The sequence below is a fragment of the Lontra canadensis genome, unplaced genomic scaffold (assembly GCF_010015895.1).
Source record: "Lontra canadensis isolate GAN:19392208 unplaced genomic scaffold, GSC_riverotter_1.0 scaffold33, whole genome shotgun sequence".
Taxonomy (NCBI): domain Eukaryota; kingdom Metazoa; phylum Chordata; class Mammalia; order Carnivora; family Mustelidae; genus Lontra; species Lontra canadensis.
The window spans coordinates 11,860,794-11,876,510 of record NW_022631027.1 but is presented as its reverse complement, the minus strand read 5'-3'; the positions used below and the strand labels follow the sequence as shown (position 1 = coordinate 11,876,510).

Sequence of the window (15,717 nt, the reverse complement as noted above, 5' to 3'; positions counted from 1 at the left end):
TCTGAGCATTAGATGAAAGTCATGTTCCAATGATAACTTATTGATACTGCTGTTTGTATTATGGCTGTGTAGGAGAGTGTCCTTGTGTGTAAGAAACATGCACCATCAAGGAGTCCTAAGTATAAGGATTGCAATTGACTTCCCAATGGTTCAAGGGGGTAAAAAAAAGGATCTTTGAACTGTACTTACAATTTTCTATAAGTCAATTAAGATTTAAAAAATACCAAACTTAAAAGCACCCAACATACCACATTGTAAGTCTTCCCTGCTTGGAACTTGTCAGTAGCTCTCCACAGCAACTAGAATAAAACCCAAGACCTACGTGTTCTTATCCTGCTTGCTCGGTCCTCATCCCCAGCCTCTGCCCCTTCGTCTTCTATATTCCAGCTACACTCGATGTAACTGAACTCCCAGAACATGCAGAGCCCATATCAATTTCAGAGCTTTGCATGGATTCTTCTTAGAACACTTGGGTCCAGATCTTTGGAATGAATTCCCCTTATCAGCCTTCAGCTGTCCTCAATGTTACCTTTTCAGAAAGGCCTTCTCTTCCCTTCCTGGCATTCTCTATCACATCACCCAGTTTTAGTCTCTTCATTATTTATTAAATTATTTAATTTAATTTAAGTTTACTATTATTGAATTTATTTAATCTGTTTATCAAATTATCATAGTCATTTATTGCTTTTTCCTTTATCTTTAGTATCCCCCAAGTAGACTATAATCACCTTTTAGGAGAGGGGCTTTTTCGGTCCCCATCCCTGCAACTTTCCCATAGCCAAGTGCTTGGACAAGGAGGAAGGAGCTAATAACTTTTGGCTGACTGACAAACTAGGCCTCGATTTTCTCATCTACAAAATGGGAATAAACTACTACTGACCTCACAGTATTATACATTCAATAATATATGCAAATGATCAGCACAGTGCCTGGCACTACAGGTACTAAATAGATGCAAAATATGCATATACAATGGAAAGCACTAGTTTGGGTGTAGAACCTCTTTGAAAGTTGAATGGTATCTCCCCCTAAACTTACTGCCCTATTGACTATGATTTAATAGAGGAAAAAATGTTTCCTTTCCAAAACCTAGAAATTTAACAAATCAAAACGCACTTAATTTAGTGATCCAGCACTGTTCTAGAAGAAAAACTACTGAATTTCTTTGTGGCAATACAGTGTTTTTTTTAGAATTCCTATTTAAATGATTCATACTTTAAATAACATATTTCATGGTACCATTATATCTTCCCTAGCATATTATTCTTTTATACTTTCTTCCTCTAACTTAACCAAAATTTTTACTGACACAAGCTCTAGATTTATAAACATTAATTCATCTTCAAAAAAATTTTCTTCAAAGTAAGTATTATTTCTGCATGTTCATGGATAAAGAATAATTAATGTCTGATTAAGGTCACAAGTTAAGTAAAAGTGAATCAAAGCTCTCTCCAGGCTTCAGACTCTCAGTGTGTTATTGCTCTAAGCATAATCAAATATTTATTGAGTGCCCAGGCAGGGCCGGGAGTGAAAGAGATATGTAAGATAGACCCTTAGGACATATTTCTTATTAACAAAAAGTCCAAATTAAAAGGAAATTGAATCTATTTTGAGTTTCTATATGGGACAGCTATTCAAACTATTATATCTACAGTGCACAGAACTCCACAGACCAAACCACAAATCCACAAGGGCACCGTAAGTAGAATTTCTTAAATCCCGAGAAGAAATGGCTAGAATGTTAAACCACTTCTTTCACTTATCCATTTGTTACTTTTTCTGTTGCAGTTAAAACATTGGGGGGGGGGGATGTTCCTAGAGAAAGACAGGGAGCTAACAATCTTCCTTTAGAAAATCATCTATCACAATGTTATACTGCCTCTGTTTTTTTACAATCTTCCATTGTCTCCTCCTTCCTTCTACCCTCACCCACCACAAATATACACAAGCCTTATTCATCAAGACTGTAGGTTTATGTGTTCTTTTTTTTCAAAACAATAAACATTAAAATGTAATACATTCCCTAAGAAAATTCCATAGGTAAAAATTTCTGGAAGTAATTCAAGTTTTTCACTTCACCTTCAAATATCTCCTGACTAATTTTCTTGGTAAAAGTTAACATGAGCCAGCAAGCATTCAACAGATGTGCTAGTGTTTGTGGGTTCCAAAAAAAATTGACTAAAACATGCTTCTTGTCACAAATATATTATAAAAAATGTGTTGATCTTTTAGTTGATTTGAAATACTTTAATACTTTTTATTGCCGTTTCTCACTTATTCCATATTAGATTTGAGATGGCCTCAAAAGTTATACTCTAGGACTAGCTTAAACCACATAAGTTGATAAAGGCATTAGTGCAAAGAGAAAATAGAGTAGGGAAAAAACATGATTAAAGCCAGGGGCGAGGGTGACACACAAAAGACACACTTATTTGCCACATAGAACTAGATCTGAATTGGGGTTCTTAATAGCCTAGTAAGTGATGTAAAGGGTGTGATAGGATCAGGCATAAAACCTGATGTTTATATACTGAAAGAAAAAGCTAATAGCTCAGGAGAAATTAGATCCTATTGCTGATGCTGAGACATAAATGAAACTTCTCTCAAGAGTCCTCATAAATGAAAAATAAAATGTAGTCAGTGATGTTGTTGCTTCTCATAAAGGGATTTATGGTTCTCCTTCTTAAAATGTCCTTCATTATAAATCAATGGCATAATACCAAGTACAGTTTAGTTAAAATAACCCTATGTAGTCCAAAACACAATTTTTTAATTGTACTGATTTAGATACATTTTAAAGTATCTAGTCAATTACCTAGAGTGACTAGGTGAGGTCACTGGGAACAGTCACTTTTCAGACAAGCTAACTGCTGCCTCTTTTTAAAAAATACATATTTTTTTGACATTGTGAAGGTTCAAGAAGTGAAACTATAACCATACTTGAACTCTGCTCCAGAATAATGAAACATCCAATATATACTTCAAAGAAAGTTCTTCTAATATTGCTCATAAACATATTTACAGTCTAACACTAGTTAGGCACTGGACTAAGTTTTCGGATGTTGATTTAACAACACTCTGGGGAAGATACTCCCCACAACTGTTACAGTTGAGGAAATTAAAGAAGGAGGATATAAGTAACTTGCCTAAAATTACAAAGGATCACAGTACTGTGCTTGAAATTACATGCAGCTGTGCAATTGGGTTGAGCCCTTGTGTGAAATACTTTGCAGGGACGGCTCTACTTAGAAGTGCCAGGAGCATAAAAATAAATGTTAGGGGGGAAAGTAATATGGTATAATTTCAGATGGAGATCCCAGACTCAACAGACTCTTACTCATAGGGTAGACATGACGTTTACCATTGACTCAAATATCCACTAGCCTCCTTTATAGGATTATATAAATAGGAGTACATGTTCCACCCTCCCCCACTCAAATCAATGATGCCCTGAATGAGAGGCCTGCCAGTGAAGGTATAGAGGAAGAGGAATTCTGGGCACTGCCAGGGACTCTGTTCTGGGAGGAGAAGCTGCTGAGGGCCATTTTGATTGTAGCCTCCCCCATTCTGCCGTCCTTAACTCCTACCCAGCTGTGGTATACTACTCCAATATGTGCTACACTGTGTATTTGTGGCACATGTCTATTAGTTGTTCACCCAGAACCCATTCTCCACTCCCCTTCTTACTACCTGAAAGAGCCCTGGTTTTCTTCTGGCATGTGTATCACGGAGCATATTGTTGGCTTATCTAAGTCTATTCTGATGCCTCATTCCCACTCTAAGTAACCGTCTCAATCACGGACTTTTCACAACTCTGGCTTGTGAAAAACAAGGAAAAGTCTGCTGGATGCCTTCTAGAATAAATGGATAAAAGGAAACATGCAAGAAAAAAGTCCCTTTTCCTTCCACTGGATAGTGTCACGTCCTTTACCACTGGATGAGTGTGGTACATGTACATGTGTGTCCCTGTGTGTATGTGAGAGACACACACAAAGATGCAAACAGACAAAAAAGCAGAGAGAGGAAAACTGATACTAAGAAATGAGGCATACAGTAATACAGGAATGAGGCATACAGGAATAAATTTGTAAAAAGGTCAGGGGAGAGAGGGAAGACAATAAATACCCAAGAAAAGGTAGAAGGGACCTCTGTCCCCTCCCCACCACACACACAAAAAAAGAAGTTATGTCAATACTATCGTTTCCTAGAAGCTCAGAAGAAAGCCAGTCTTGCTTTGTGCAGCATTTAGTACACTTTTAAGAAGGCTTGAAGATTAATAGCCACTCTTTGAGGACAAGAGTAAAATACTGGTTCAAAAATAGCAAGTCATACAGAGCAAAGGCCAGCTTGAATAAATTTGGTATCTGTTTGCATCTACTGAATGTGGCTATATGCAAATCTGGATCATAATGATCTTATGAAAATGCATTTTTTTTTTTTTTTTGCTCACATAAATACACGGCTCAACAGCTATGGCATTATATCTAGATCCAACTCTCAGACTCTATGCACATATTGCTAAATGTCAAATGTATTCATATTCATTTATATTTGAATGCTGCTTTGAGTGGAAAACTATAAATCATCCATTCAAAAATAAAAACAAAAATAAAATGGATATGCAGCATTATTTAGCACAACAGATGAACCTGACTTATCTTGCAGTTAAGCAGCGAAGTGAATAAGCATTCTCCAACAGAAGCTCTGACTCTGAAAACTTAATAACGAAACTGCAAAAACCACAATTCCCTCAAATATCTGAATTTTCCTCATAATCTCAGTTACTATTATACTTTTATCTCCATAGTCAGAAATTCTCTTACTTGGAGCAGTATCTATTTCACTGAGTATCTTCTTTATTGGGGCACATAATACAACCCTCGATTTTTCTCGAAGTACTTTATTATCTCTATTTAACTATTCTGTATCAAGCTATTTTTATAAACGCCTCGTAATGGAGAAGTGGCTAAAAAGTTGAATGATCCTTAATAAATCTGTTGAGTTCATAGTGTTGGTCCCATCATTTACCAGCAGCCAAAGCGTATAAATTTCCTTTCTTTCTCCTCTGGCTAATCTTTCTCTGGTTTTGTTGTTGTTGTTGTTGTTTTCTTTTTTTTAAGATTTTATTTATTTATTCGACAGACAAAGATCACAAGTAGGCAGAGAGGCAGGCAGAGAGAGGAGGAAGCAGGCTCCCTGCGGAGCAGAGAGCCTGATGCGGGGCTCAATCCCAGGACCCTGGGATTATGACCTGAGCCGAAAGCAGAGGCTTTAACCCACTGAGCCACCCAGGTGCCCCCTTCTCTGGTTTTTAATATGGGAATATGCCATGGCTCAGTCCCATTAAGTCCTGGGACCTCTCTTTTTCTCATCTATTAGTGACCTCAGCAAATCTCATGGCTTTATATACTATCTGCTAATTCAATTCAGGCCAATTCCAGTTGCTCAGGCCCAAAACCTTGGGGTCATCCTTGCCCACTCACAATCCATAGATGTTCAAATAGCAAACAGCTCTACCTTCGCAAAAATCTGGAATCTGACCACTTCACACCACTTTCACCCTGATCCGAGCTTTGATGTCTCAGTTTGTTAGAGCTAATCTCCAGAGCTGGTGTTTTCCTATCCCATGCACCCAGCACATACGCACCATCTCTTGTGTTCCCCAGGCACAGTAATTGTTTCATAACTTACATCTGATGGGTGTTACTCCTCAGTTCAACTGTTTTCTTCCTATTTCACGGAGACCAGAGCTCATGATCTGACCCTCTGACCTTATTTCCTGTAACTCTTCCACTTGCTCATTCCACGCCAGCAACACTGGTCTCCAGGCTTTTTCTGAACCGCGCAGGCATATTTACCCTTTTGTACTTACTGACTCTACTTGAAATGCTCTGCTCCCAGATATTCATGTAGCTCAAGACCTCACCCCTTTCAGGTTTTACTTGATCACCTTCTTGGTAAGACCTTCCCTGACCCCCGATTTTAAACTTCACTGCTCCCCAACACTCCCTCTTCTCCACACTTATCATTATAGGACCACCGACTTAAATTTTAATTCATTAATGTTTATTCTTCTCTCCATCCACTAGAATGAGGGTCTGCTTTTCTTGACTGCCATCTCCCCACTGCTTGCAAGTGATTCTCTTATGGTAGGTCCTCAACAACATTTGTCAGCAGGTTTCACTGAATATCTCGACCTTAAAGGTCATCTTATCATGACATAAAGTTGCACATCTCTCATTTTCTCCTCCATTTTATATGCTACAGTTCAGTCTCTAAAGCCATTCATTATCTGCCCTCCCTGCAAACTAGAGATGCAAAGAGTCACTAACAACTTGAAACACTGGCTTCCCTTCATTCTTTAACTGCTATGGATTCTATCTTCCACTTAAAACTCTCTCAGATTTACCACCCTCTCTCCCCTACTGCTTCTTCAGTTCAGGCTCCCACTCGATCCATGCTGCCCAAAGGATCAAGTCCATTGTCCTCACCCTGCCAGACAACAAGGCTCCCTTCCTATCTGACTGTGGCTTATCCTTACAGACGCATCTCCTCATCTCCCCTATACCTGCTCTCTATACAGCAACCTAGTTTTCTAAGCTTAGCATGCTTTTTGAGCTTTTACTACTTTTCATAATACTGACTGTACATGTAACATGCTCCCTGCTCTTCAAGGAATGATTCTGAAGTCATTTTACATGAGCCACCTCAAATATTAGTTCTATAAAGTCATCAAAAAAACAGCTAACAACTACTGAGTGCCTACTAGGAGTCAAATAACTTACTTCCATTGTATCATTTAACCCTTAAACAAATCTATTAGAAAGATTTTAATAATTTTCCCCCAAATTATACATGATAAAACAAGGCTAAAAGAAGTGAGGAAACATGCCCTAGATCACAGACTTAATGAGATGAGCTAGGATTGGATCCTACATCTCCCTAATTTCAAAGCCTAAATGTCAAAACTCTAAATAGACAAACAGCTGAACTGACCTTCAAATGGGCATTCTGAAAGTCTTTGCTGAGTTTAGGTCATTTTAAAACGATTGACTTTATTGTTATGAGATAAGAACTACAAACCACAAGCTCTAAGAAGCTGCCACTTTACAACCACCCAGATAATAAATCAAAGAATTCACTCTAAAGCACTGTTTTAGTTTGCAGGAAAACACATTTTTGTAGGCATATTTGTGTGATGAATAAAAGTAAAAATAATACCATTATTGTCCATTTGCAGAGTTTACAAAATTACAGGCAAGGTAGAAGTCCAGTCCTTTTCATTTGCCACAAAGCCCACATAATGATCACCTGATATGCCCAAAGGACCTCTGGAATGTTACAACTCTGCTAATTTCTACCCAAAAATTATAACTCTCCTAGTTTTTGCCCTTCTTGGTAAAGCTTCATTTCACGGACCTTTTCATTATGAGTTGCTTTGCTGGGTTTGCATATAGCATCCCACCCAAAGGTGACTTTGATGGGGCCTCTAAAGGCAGCCCCGGTAGGTCTCCATAGAAATGGCCCCAGGGTTGTCTCCAAAGTGGACCTGCTTGAGTTGCCATGGTAAACAACCAGGCTAGACTGCTATATTCAGTTCTCTGCCAGGGTCGCCATGGTGACTGAAAAGGATGGCTCCTTAGAAGGACCTCACAAGGGCGCGTTTCCATGGTGACCCTATCCTGCATATTTCTAAGCAACTTCTCTCCGGTTGTTCTGTGACCAATCGTGGCAGGTTCATTTTGAGAGTCACCCTGGAAGGTTTCTCCCAAAGATACCGTCATAACACATAGTGATTTGGAAGTGAGGTCTGCAAACAAATAAGCTGCTTGAAAATGTAAACGGTACCATTCATAAATCATTAAATTAGTCCCCATACATTTTAGGAAGGATCTGTTTTGATGGGTAACCAAAAAACAAAAAAAAAAAAACAAAAAAAAAAAACACCCCACACCACATTTGCAACGTCTGTTAAATGTGTCTGTTTCAAATCTTAATTTAAAATATCTTACAGAGTATAATGCAGATAATTAAAGTTTCAAATTTCTCCAATCTTAACAACATAGCAGATAACTAGGTAAAAAATACTTTATAGTAGATATGACACATACACATAAAATGAAATCATAAATACAGATGGATCATTAGGTTATAATGAGATATCAAGGAAATTTTTATAGAGCAAAAGACAAAATATTTGCAAGTCAAATGAAAAAAAATGTGTTTTTTTAGTTGAGTTGGGAAAGCCTAGCCATATTTGGGCCCAAACTATTTTTTCCTATATTTTTGTGGTTGGAACAATCTCAATTACTCTTCCTTTCACTTTAAAATATGAATATAAACCATTCTGAACAGATGCTTGGTTTTTAAGCCATTTAACTATTCTCCTGAAACTTTAAAATACTGTACTTTATCTAGTATTTAGTCAAGGGCAAATTTTATCTAATTGCTAATTTCAATATCTTTAAAAATTACTTAAATAAAAAGAATCCTCAGTTCAAAAGACACAATTATAATTTCTGTACATGTGCTCCCTCTTTTGTTCTTTCCAAGTGACTCTTTAAATCTACACACACACACACACACACACATACACACACACTCCTTGCTGTGAAGAAAAGGTTAACCTTGGGTTTCCTCTTTTTTCTCATCTTGAGGTAATGGCAAAATGATTCCCCATTGAGCATTAGTTCCACTGGCTTTACATTTCCCATTATTTTCTCTCTCAGATGCCATTCTCCTATTCTGTCCACTGCAGTCCACGACTGCCCATTCGCTCTCCATCCAGGAGAAAGAGCTCGAGTTTGAAAAACAAAAATAGTTTAAGGGAGATGAGGGTAATTCATAGTCACTTCTTGGTGAAGTCTCAATGTTCTACACAAAGTCTGAATTTATAGAGACTTCTTGCTTTAAATCTTTAGTATGTTTTTGTGAATCAGAGCAATCACTGCAATTTTCATTCATTCATTTACTCACTAAATATTTATTGAGTGGCTACCACATTTCCAGCACTGTTTTAGGGGCTGAGAACACTTCAAATAAAAACACTTCAAATAAAACACTTCAAATAAAAAATCCCTGCCTTTCAGGTGCTTAGATTACAGGTGGGGAGGGAGAGAAGGATTACAAAGAAAACCAGTAAGTATGAAATCATATCTCTTGTTAGATGATTAAAGTCAGGGAGAACATTAAAGCTGAGAAGAGGGAGGCTGACCCCAAACCAGGATGGGATGGGGGCTACGATACTAATATTAATGGGGGGTTTCAAGGACTCCCCACACATCTGCCATAAGCATACTCAATATTGTACTCAATACTAAACAAAATCCTTACATTAAAAAAGGATCATAGAGAATTCAGTAGAAGTTAACCAAAGCAATCCTCAATTTTTCCCACTTTTATACTTGCTCTCTGGGAGGCAGCACAGTCTGAGGAAGACAAGTGATACCAACACCTCTGAGCCTACTTCTGCTTTGAGAACTATATGAACTTGGGAGAGTTACTCCACCTTCAAAGCCTCTTCTTCAATTTTAAAATGAGAATAATAATTCCAGGCTCAAAATGATACTCTGAAGATATGCAAAGACAATAAAGTATAAATAGTAAAATATTGGGGGGTGAGACTATAATGTCAAATCAGCATGAGAACACTTCAGAAAAAAGGAGGTGAAGAAAGAGACAGATGAAGAAAGGCAGACAAAATGTTGGAAATTAATGAAGCCCAGTGATGGGTATATGAGTTTGTTATATCACTTTTTATGTTTGAAATTTTCCATAAAAATCTTCTGCAAGGAAAGGATGAAACTTGGAACTAAAGACACTTCCTCTCTAAAGGTTTTTACAAGAACTAGGGAAAAGTATATAGGAACACTGACTTCTTTTGTACAAACACCTTATAAAACGCGCAAAAAATGGATTTGTCAACTAACCTTCTGGAACAATGCTAGGTACTTTCCATACCTTCCTCTAACACTCTAATTAAAAAAAAATTAACTTCATACTTTACTCATCATAAGAGACAATATAAGATAGACAAGCAGAAAAGCATCACTGTTTAGCTTGCCAACTCAATGGGTACTCAACGTAGAACAGATTTTTAGAAGAAAGTTTAGTATCATTTGCTGAATCCTTAAAAACAAGCATGAAATGGAATTCCACACTGCTAATAAAAATTTCAGCCAATGAATTCTATATGACTACTAAGAAGAAACTTCGAAACTTACCAGATCAGTATCTGCCTTTTTATACGTCAAAGCTTCCACTTTGGAATCCAGTTCTGCTTGGATTTGGTCTCTCCTTTTCATAACACCCTTCATATTAAAACACAAGGATGGAACAGGTTGCACTTAGGTTTAATAATATTTGTATGATAAAAAAATATACACTTTAGAATATAAATAGCATCTCTTCCCCAAATCATCAGTCATTTGGGGATACAATTACTTAAAGTTTTTTTAATCTCTAAAAGCTAAACTGAAAGCAAGCAATTAAGAGGTTTTTTTTTCATAAATCTTTTATTCATCTTTCCCAATACACATCTTACTGGGTTACGTATTTTAGGAACACTCTAGACATACACAGTTCTTCAAAAAGAGCAAAAACAAACAAACAAACAAACAAAACAAACTAAGAAATCTGTGAGAGCACTGAGAGTATATGCTATGGTGTGAAGTGGTTGGGACATCGGGTGGGCCAGTCACCTAAAATGTCTATAATAATTGGCAGCCCACTTAACCAATTCCAAAGGCATGGTTAAATCAAATAGGTAATTATAGTGGGGAATCAGAAAACTGAAGTGTACACTCACATTTTGAGACTTTGCTTTAGTATAAAATATATCAATGAGCCAAGCTTTTGATGACAAATCATAGTCTCTTCTCTGAGAAGAGTTCCATCTTGTTTTCTTGAATAACCATGATGTCATGTTTCGTTGTCCTTACACTTTAAAACACTTTCGTGAAGGAATCTGAGTGCAGAATTCACCTTTAATGTTTGCCAGTCTTTTACAATGTTTTTCCCTGAATGACTCACTTTTCTTCCAAGACATGCTACTTAGGCGTTATGGACCCAAGGACACATTTTATTTGTGTTCATCTTTCACTTGTTTTCATAGTATTAGTTTAAATAATAAAATTGTCATAATAAACACAAGTGGCCTAAACAGATTAAGGAAAAAATAAAAACAAGCTCCAGGTAAGGAAATAACACAAACAGAAAGAGTAGAAACACAGGACATACAAGAAAAGGGTTTTAATGAGGCACAGGTCTTCCAGGGGTTTTCAGAAGAGAGGAAGAACCTACCTACAATGCAGTTAAATGGAGGCCAGACAAGATGGCTATTGTATTTGGGAACTGAGAGGCATTAAGGATAAAAAGCATCCTGAAAATTATTCAGTCTAATTTTGTGCCTGGTGGAATCACACTACTTAAAACACTCAAAAGAGATGAACGTTTCTCCTATTTCAAAGAAATCAATAGAAAATTCAGCTAATTATCACATATCTTTTGTATTTATTTCAATGTTTCATTGCTATTACTATCAGGAACCCTTTCCTTTCTCTAACCCAAATGACATGTACTGCAATTTAGTCTTATGTAGGTAAGGTCTGTTTCCATAAATATGAAGTACTGGGCTTCATATAGGTAGAAACAGTTTAAGTAAGAGGTTGCTTCAGAAGATAAATAGTAAATTTAGACAAATTTAATCATTTTGTCAAGGCATGCACTTCATTATTTTAGCTCACACTGAAGAAAAACTTCCAATATAAAACAGACCAGTACTGTAATATAAGTGCTACTGATTATACCCTAGGAGTCTGCAAAATAATATAATCAAATGAGAACCCATAAAATAATTCTTTCTGGTTACTATTATAATTTTTCCACACCTACAATGATACATGATTTAAATTACATAATTTTCATCTTGACATAATAAAGAGAAAACCATATCTAATTAAGGGAGAAGAATATACTATTTTTAATTATACAAATCAGAGCTCTTTGAAGAGCCCCACAAGGGGGATATCAATAATGAAGGAAAACAATGAAATGTAGCCAAGGAGATTTATGGAGACAAGGAGGAGACTCCTTCACAGTGAAACATTAGAGGCTTCTGGGAAGCAAGAAGGGTTTGTTGATAGAAGACCCCTAATAAAAGCAAGTAACAGCAGCAACTTGAAATATCTACAGAATATTGAATACTCTGAAAGAAAGACCTAAATGTGATAAACACGAACGGGGCAGACCTTATGCTGAAAGGCTAAGAAAACTTTTCTTACTAAGACAGAGGTGAAATTAAAAACAACAACCACCACCACCACCAAACCAAGAGTACATGAAAACATGACTCCAATCAGAAATGGCAGAAAAAATGGAATATATCTGAATGTAAGCAGACTCCCTTCCCCCATGGCCACACTGAAACACCAGAACCCTGACGCCACCAGTTTGTGCAAGGTACTGTGAGCAGAGGATAATACAGGATGAAAAACATTAGCTCTGCAGATAGCATTGCCAAATCCCAGATATCTGGAGACCTTAAATGGAATTGAGGAGGTTAAATGCAAAACTCTGATATAAGAGGAAGAAAAGCCTTTGCAACTGGTGAAAGAAAATCATTTTAACTTGAACGATTTCTTTTTAGAAGCATCCAGAAAACAGAACAAACATCAGGATCCACTCAAGTACTTTGTACATAATGATAAATAAATTGCTACATCAAATGTACCTGTAAGGGGGTAAGCAACTCTTTCATGAAAAGATATTTCTAAAACACTAAAAATTTTAAGGTAAAAATTTAAAAGCTTAGAAAAGCTAATCATATTCTCTATGTAAATTTTGACTGAGGATGTTTCAAATCTACGTGTAAATCTTACACATCATTGTTCCTTTTGAGTAGTCTGCCTTTATTAACATACTCTACTCATCAATTCACTCACATAGTGAACAAATATTTATGGGGTATCTGTATATGCAAAGCATTCTGCTAAGACAGAAGGATAGTGGTGAAAAAACAGAAATTGAAACTGCCTTTGTAACGCTTATAATCAGGTCAGGGACCAAGGTAAAATTACAACGAGGCCTTCTTACCATTAACATTTCACTATAAAGCACATACTCATGTACGACAGGAAGCAGGGCCTCTGAGAGTCCAGACATCCGTTTCTCAGTGGCCTTACAGCATTTGTCAATGCAGCTGGCAACCCCTTTTAGAGTATCAGCCAGATCTTCTTCTGATGCCGACCACAGAATATGAATCGGGCCATATTCTCTCATTTCATCAGAATATTCTAAAAACAAAAAGTAAGTTCTTCAATTGATAGAAGTTTTCAAAACCCCTATATTAAAGACAGCAAGCAAGTCCTTTTTCTCATTGCGCCTATGTTTTTCTAAATGAAGAGAAAAAGATGGATATCATCTTTCACTGAGTGGAGAGGTCATTCCCATCTACTCAGGCCAGTTCTTGAATGACTACTGTCCAAGAGTAATCAGTAACAGCATCCTTCTTCATTCCCAAACGTATCCTGGCTTGGAATATAAATTGCATGATCACCATTACCTATCATGGACCTCTGTCCACCAAAAAAACTACACCTCAGTGTCTCATAGGCAACATTACCTAAACAAACTTGGCTTTTCTCCCCGTCTCCCGAATACATGTCCTACTTAAAGTAATTGTTTACAGTGAGCTAAACAAAAAATCCAGGTATCATCCTATACATATACCTGCACAGAGCTACTCCATCACCAATTCCAATATTTCTTAATATCTATCCATCCATCCATTCATCCATCCACTCATCCATCCATCTACCTATCTATTCTTGCTTCCACTGTCATCAGCTCATCAGCATGTGTAACTCCACGACTGCAAGGGACTTCTAAATATTCTCCCTTTTTTAATTTTTGTCATAACACATAAACACTGAGGCTTCTTGACTGAATTGGAAACTCCTTTATGATCAGTCCCTACGTGGCCTCCCCACGTTCAGCTCTTGAGATTCTCTCCCAAAGATATTTTAATTCAGGCCAAAATAATTGCTCATTTCATGAACAGCTCATGATTTCTCCTCATTCAAACATTACGCATATCCCTTTGCCTTGACCTTTGCCTTTCCTACCTTCTGAAAAACTACTTCTAATCCTTTAAATCCTAGCACAAATAAATTCCTTCTGATTCTGTTCCAAAAGATTTGTAGACGCTTTGTCCTCAATGAGCCGATCATAATTTTATACTTCTATTAACGCCTATCATAATTTTATGCTTGTATAATCCCATTCTATTATAATTGCTTGCATAAATCATATGGTCCTAGGCCATATGCTCCTTAGAACAGGGGCTGAGTCTCATTATTTTCTTTTATCTCAAAGTCTGAAACACAGTATATCCAATAAATATTTTCATATTAGTGAGAGAACAAGTGAACAACAAAAGATTATTTGGTACTTGACAAGCCATTAACTCAAAAATTTGGAGTTCATTTTAAAATCTGAATATTTTTACATTTTTGCTTTTATACTATCATCTTTCAGTGATAGCTTTTTATGGTAGAGAATGTATAAGCAGTGAGCAATTTTTTGTCTAATATCTCTTACATACGATGAAATTCTCTATATTTTATCATCTTACTACTCATTAGGGTTAGTTGAAATATGTTATATTACTCTAAATTAAACTATTAAAATATCAAAAGTTTATATGATCGAGTAAACTGAAAAATATTTTTAAAAAAATTTAAAAACAGTGGAAATATTAGTTGTCACTGAATAAAGGCATTAGTTTCATGACCACTAAGCCTTTCCAAATTGCACCCTCCTGATCTAGGCCTACCCTTTGTTTTAAGTAACGGTCATACTAAACTAATATTTCTAGCAAAGAAAAATGTTCTCCTTTATCTCTTTTTCTCAATTTTTGTATACATCAGTGTGTATCATTAAACCTTGCAATATTTATGTTTATATAGAGAGCTTTCCTAAAACTCTACACTGTGCTTACACAGCACTCAGATCACATTTGTAAGCAAACACTTAATGAGTTGCACTGCAATATCTATTAATATATCTGCTTCCCCAACTAGACTCTAAGCTCAAGGACAGGTACCATCCTATTACACCTTCAGCCTCCAGCATAGAGAAACAGCATGGCATGTGGTCAATACAAAATGGCAAATAAACTGGGGAACACAAAAGAAAATAAGATCAAAGAAAAAACTTGTGAATAAAAATATTTTTTTAAGATTTTATTTATTTCTTTGAGAGAGTGCACGAGCAGGGGTGGGGCAAAGGGCGAGGGAGAAGCAAACTCCCCACTGAGTAGGGAGACTGACCAGGCTCTATCCAGGACCCTTAGCCAAAGGTAAACACTTAACAGACTGAACCATCCAGGCGTCCCAAAACTTGAATAAAAAAAAAATTTTTTTTAAAGAGAAACCACTAGTTACGATCATAAATTTTCATGATCTGAATATGAATGAAATGTCCTACATAGCTTAGGCTCCCTAGGCTACAAATGAAAACAATCCATCACTTTGAATAAAATCTGACAAGTGGGCTTCACATTGGAAAGACTAAGAGATCCCTCAAGTTTGGGCCAGTGGCAATTACTCCCTGAAAATGAGAACTGATATTTATGACGTTCACCATAAATCGAGCTTTCCTTCTGAGCATCTCACAAATTTTAGGGTATACCAATGATCTTAAAACTATTCCCTTGCA

The 15,717-nt window shown here is 36.7% G+C and overlaps 1 protein-coding gene across 1 annotated transcript in view; it reads right to left on the bottom strand.

The window, feature by feature from the left end:
* SNX7 (sorting nexin 7) overlaps positions 1-15,717 on the bottom strand; it is a 96,455-nt gene that overhangs the window by 45,625 nt on the left and 35,113 nt on the right. Inside the window, exons 6-7 of the mRNA XM_032867198.1 lie at positions 13,093-13,292; positions 10,224-10,310 (exon numbers count right to left, since the gene is read on the bottom strand). Of these exons, the coding sequence (XP_032723089.1) occupies positions 10,224-10,310; positions 13,093-13,292 (287 nt within the window). The remainder of the gene's footprint in view (positions 1-10,223; positions 10,311-13,092; positions 13,293-15,717) is intronic.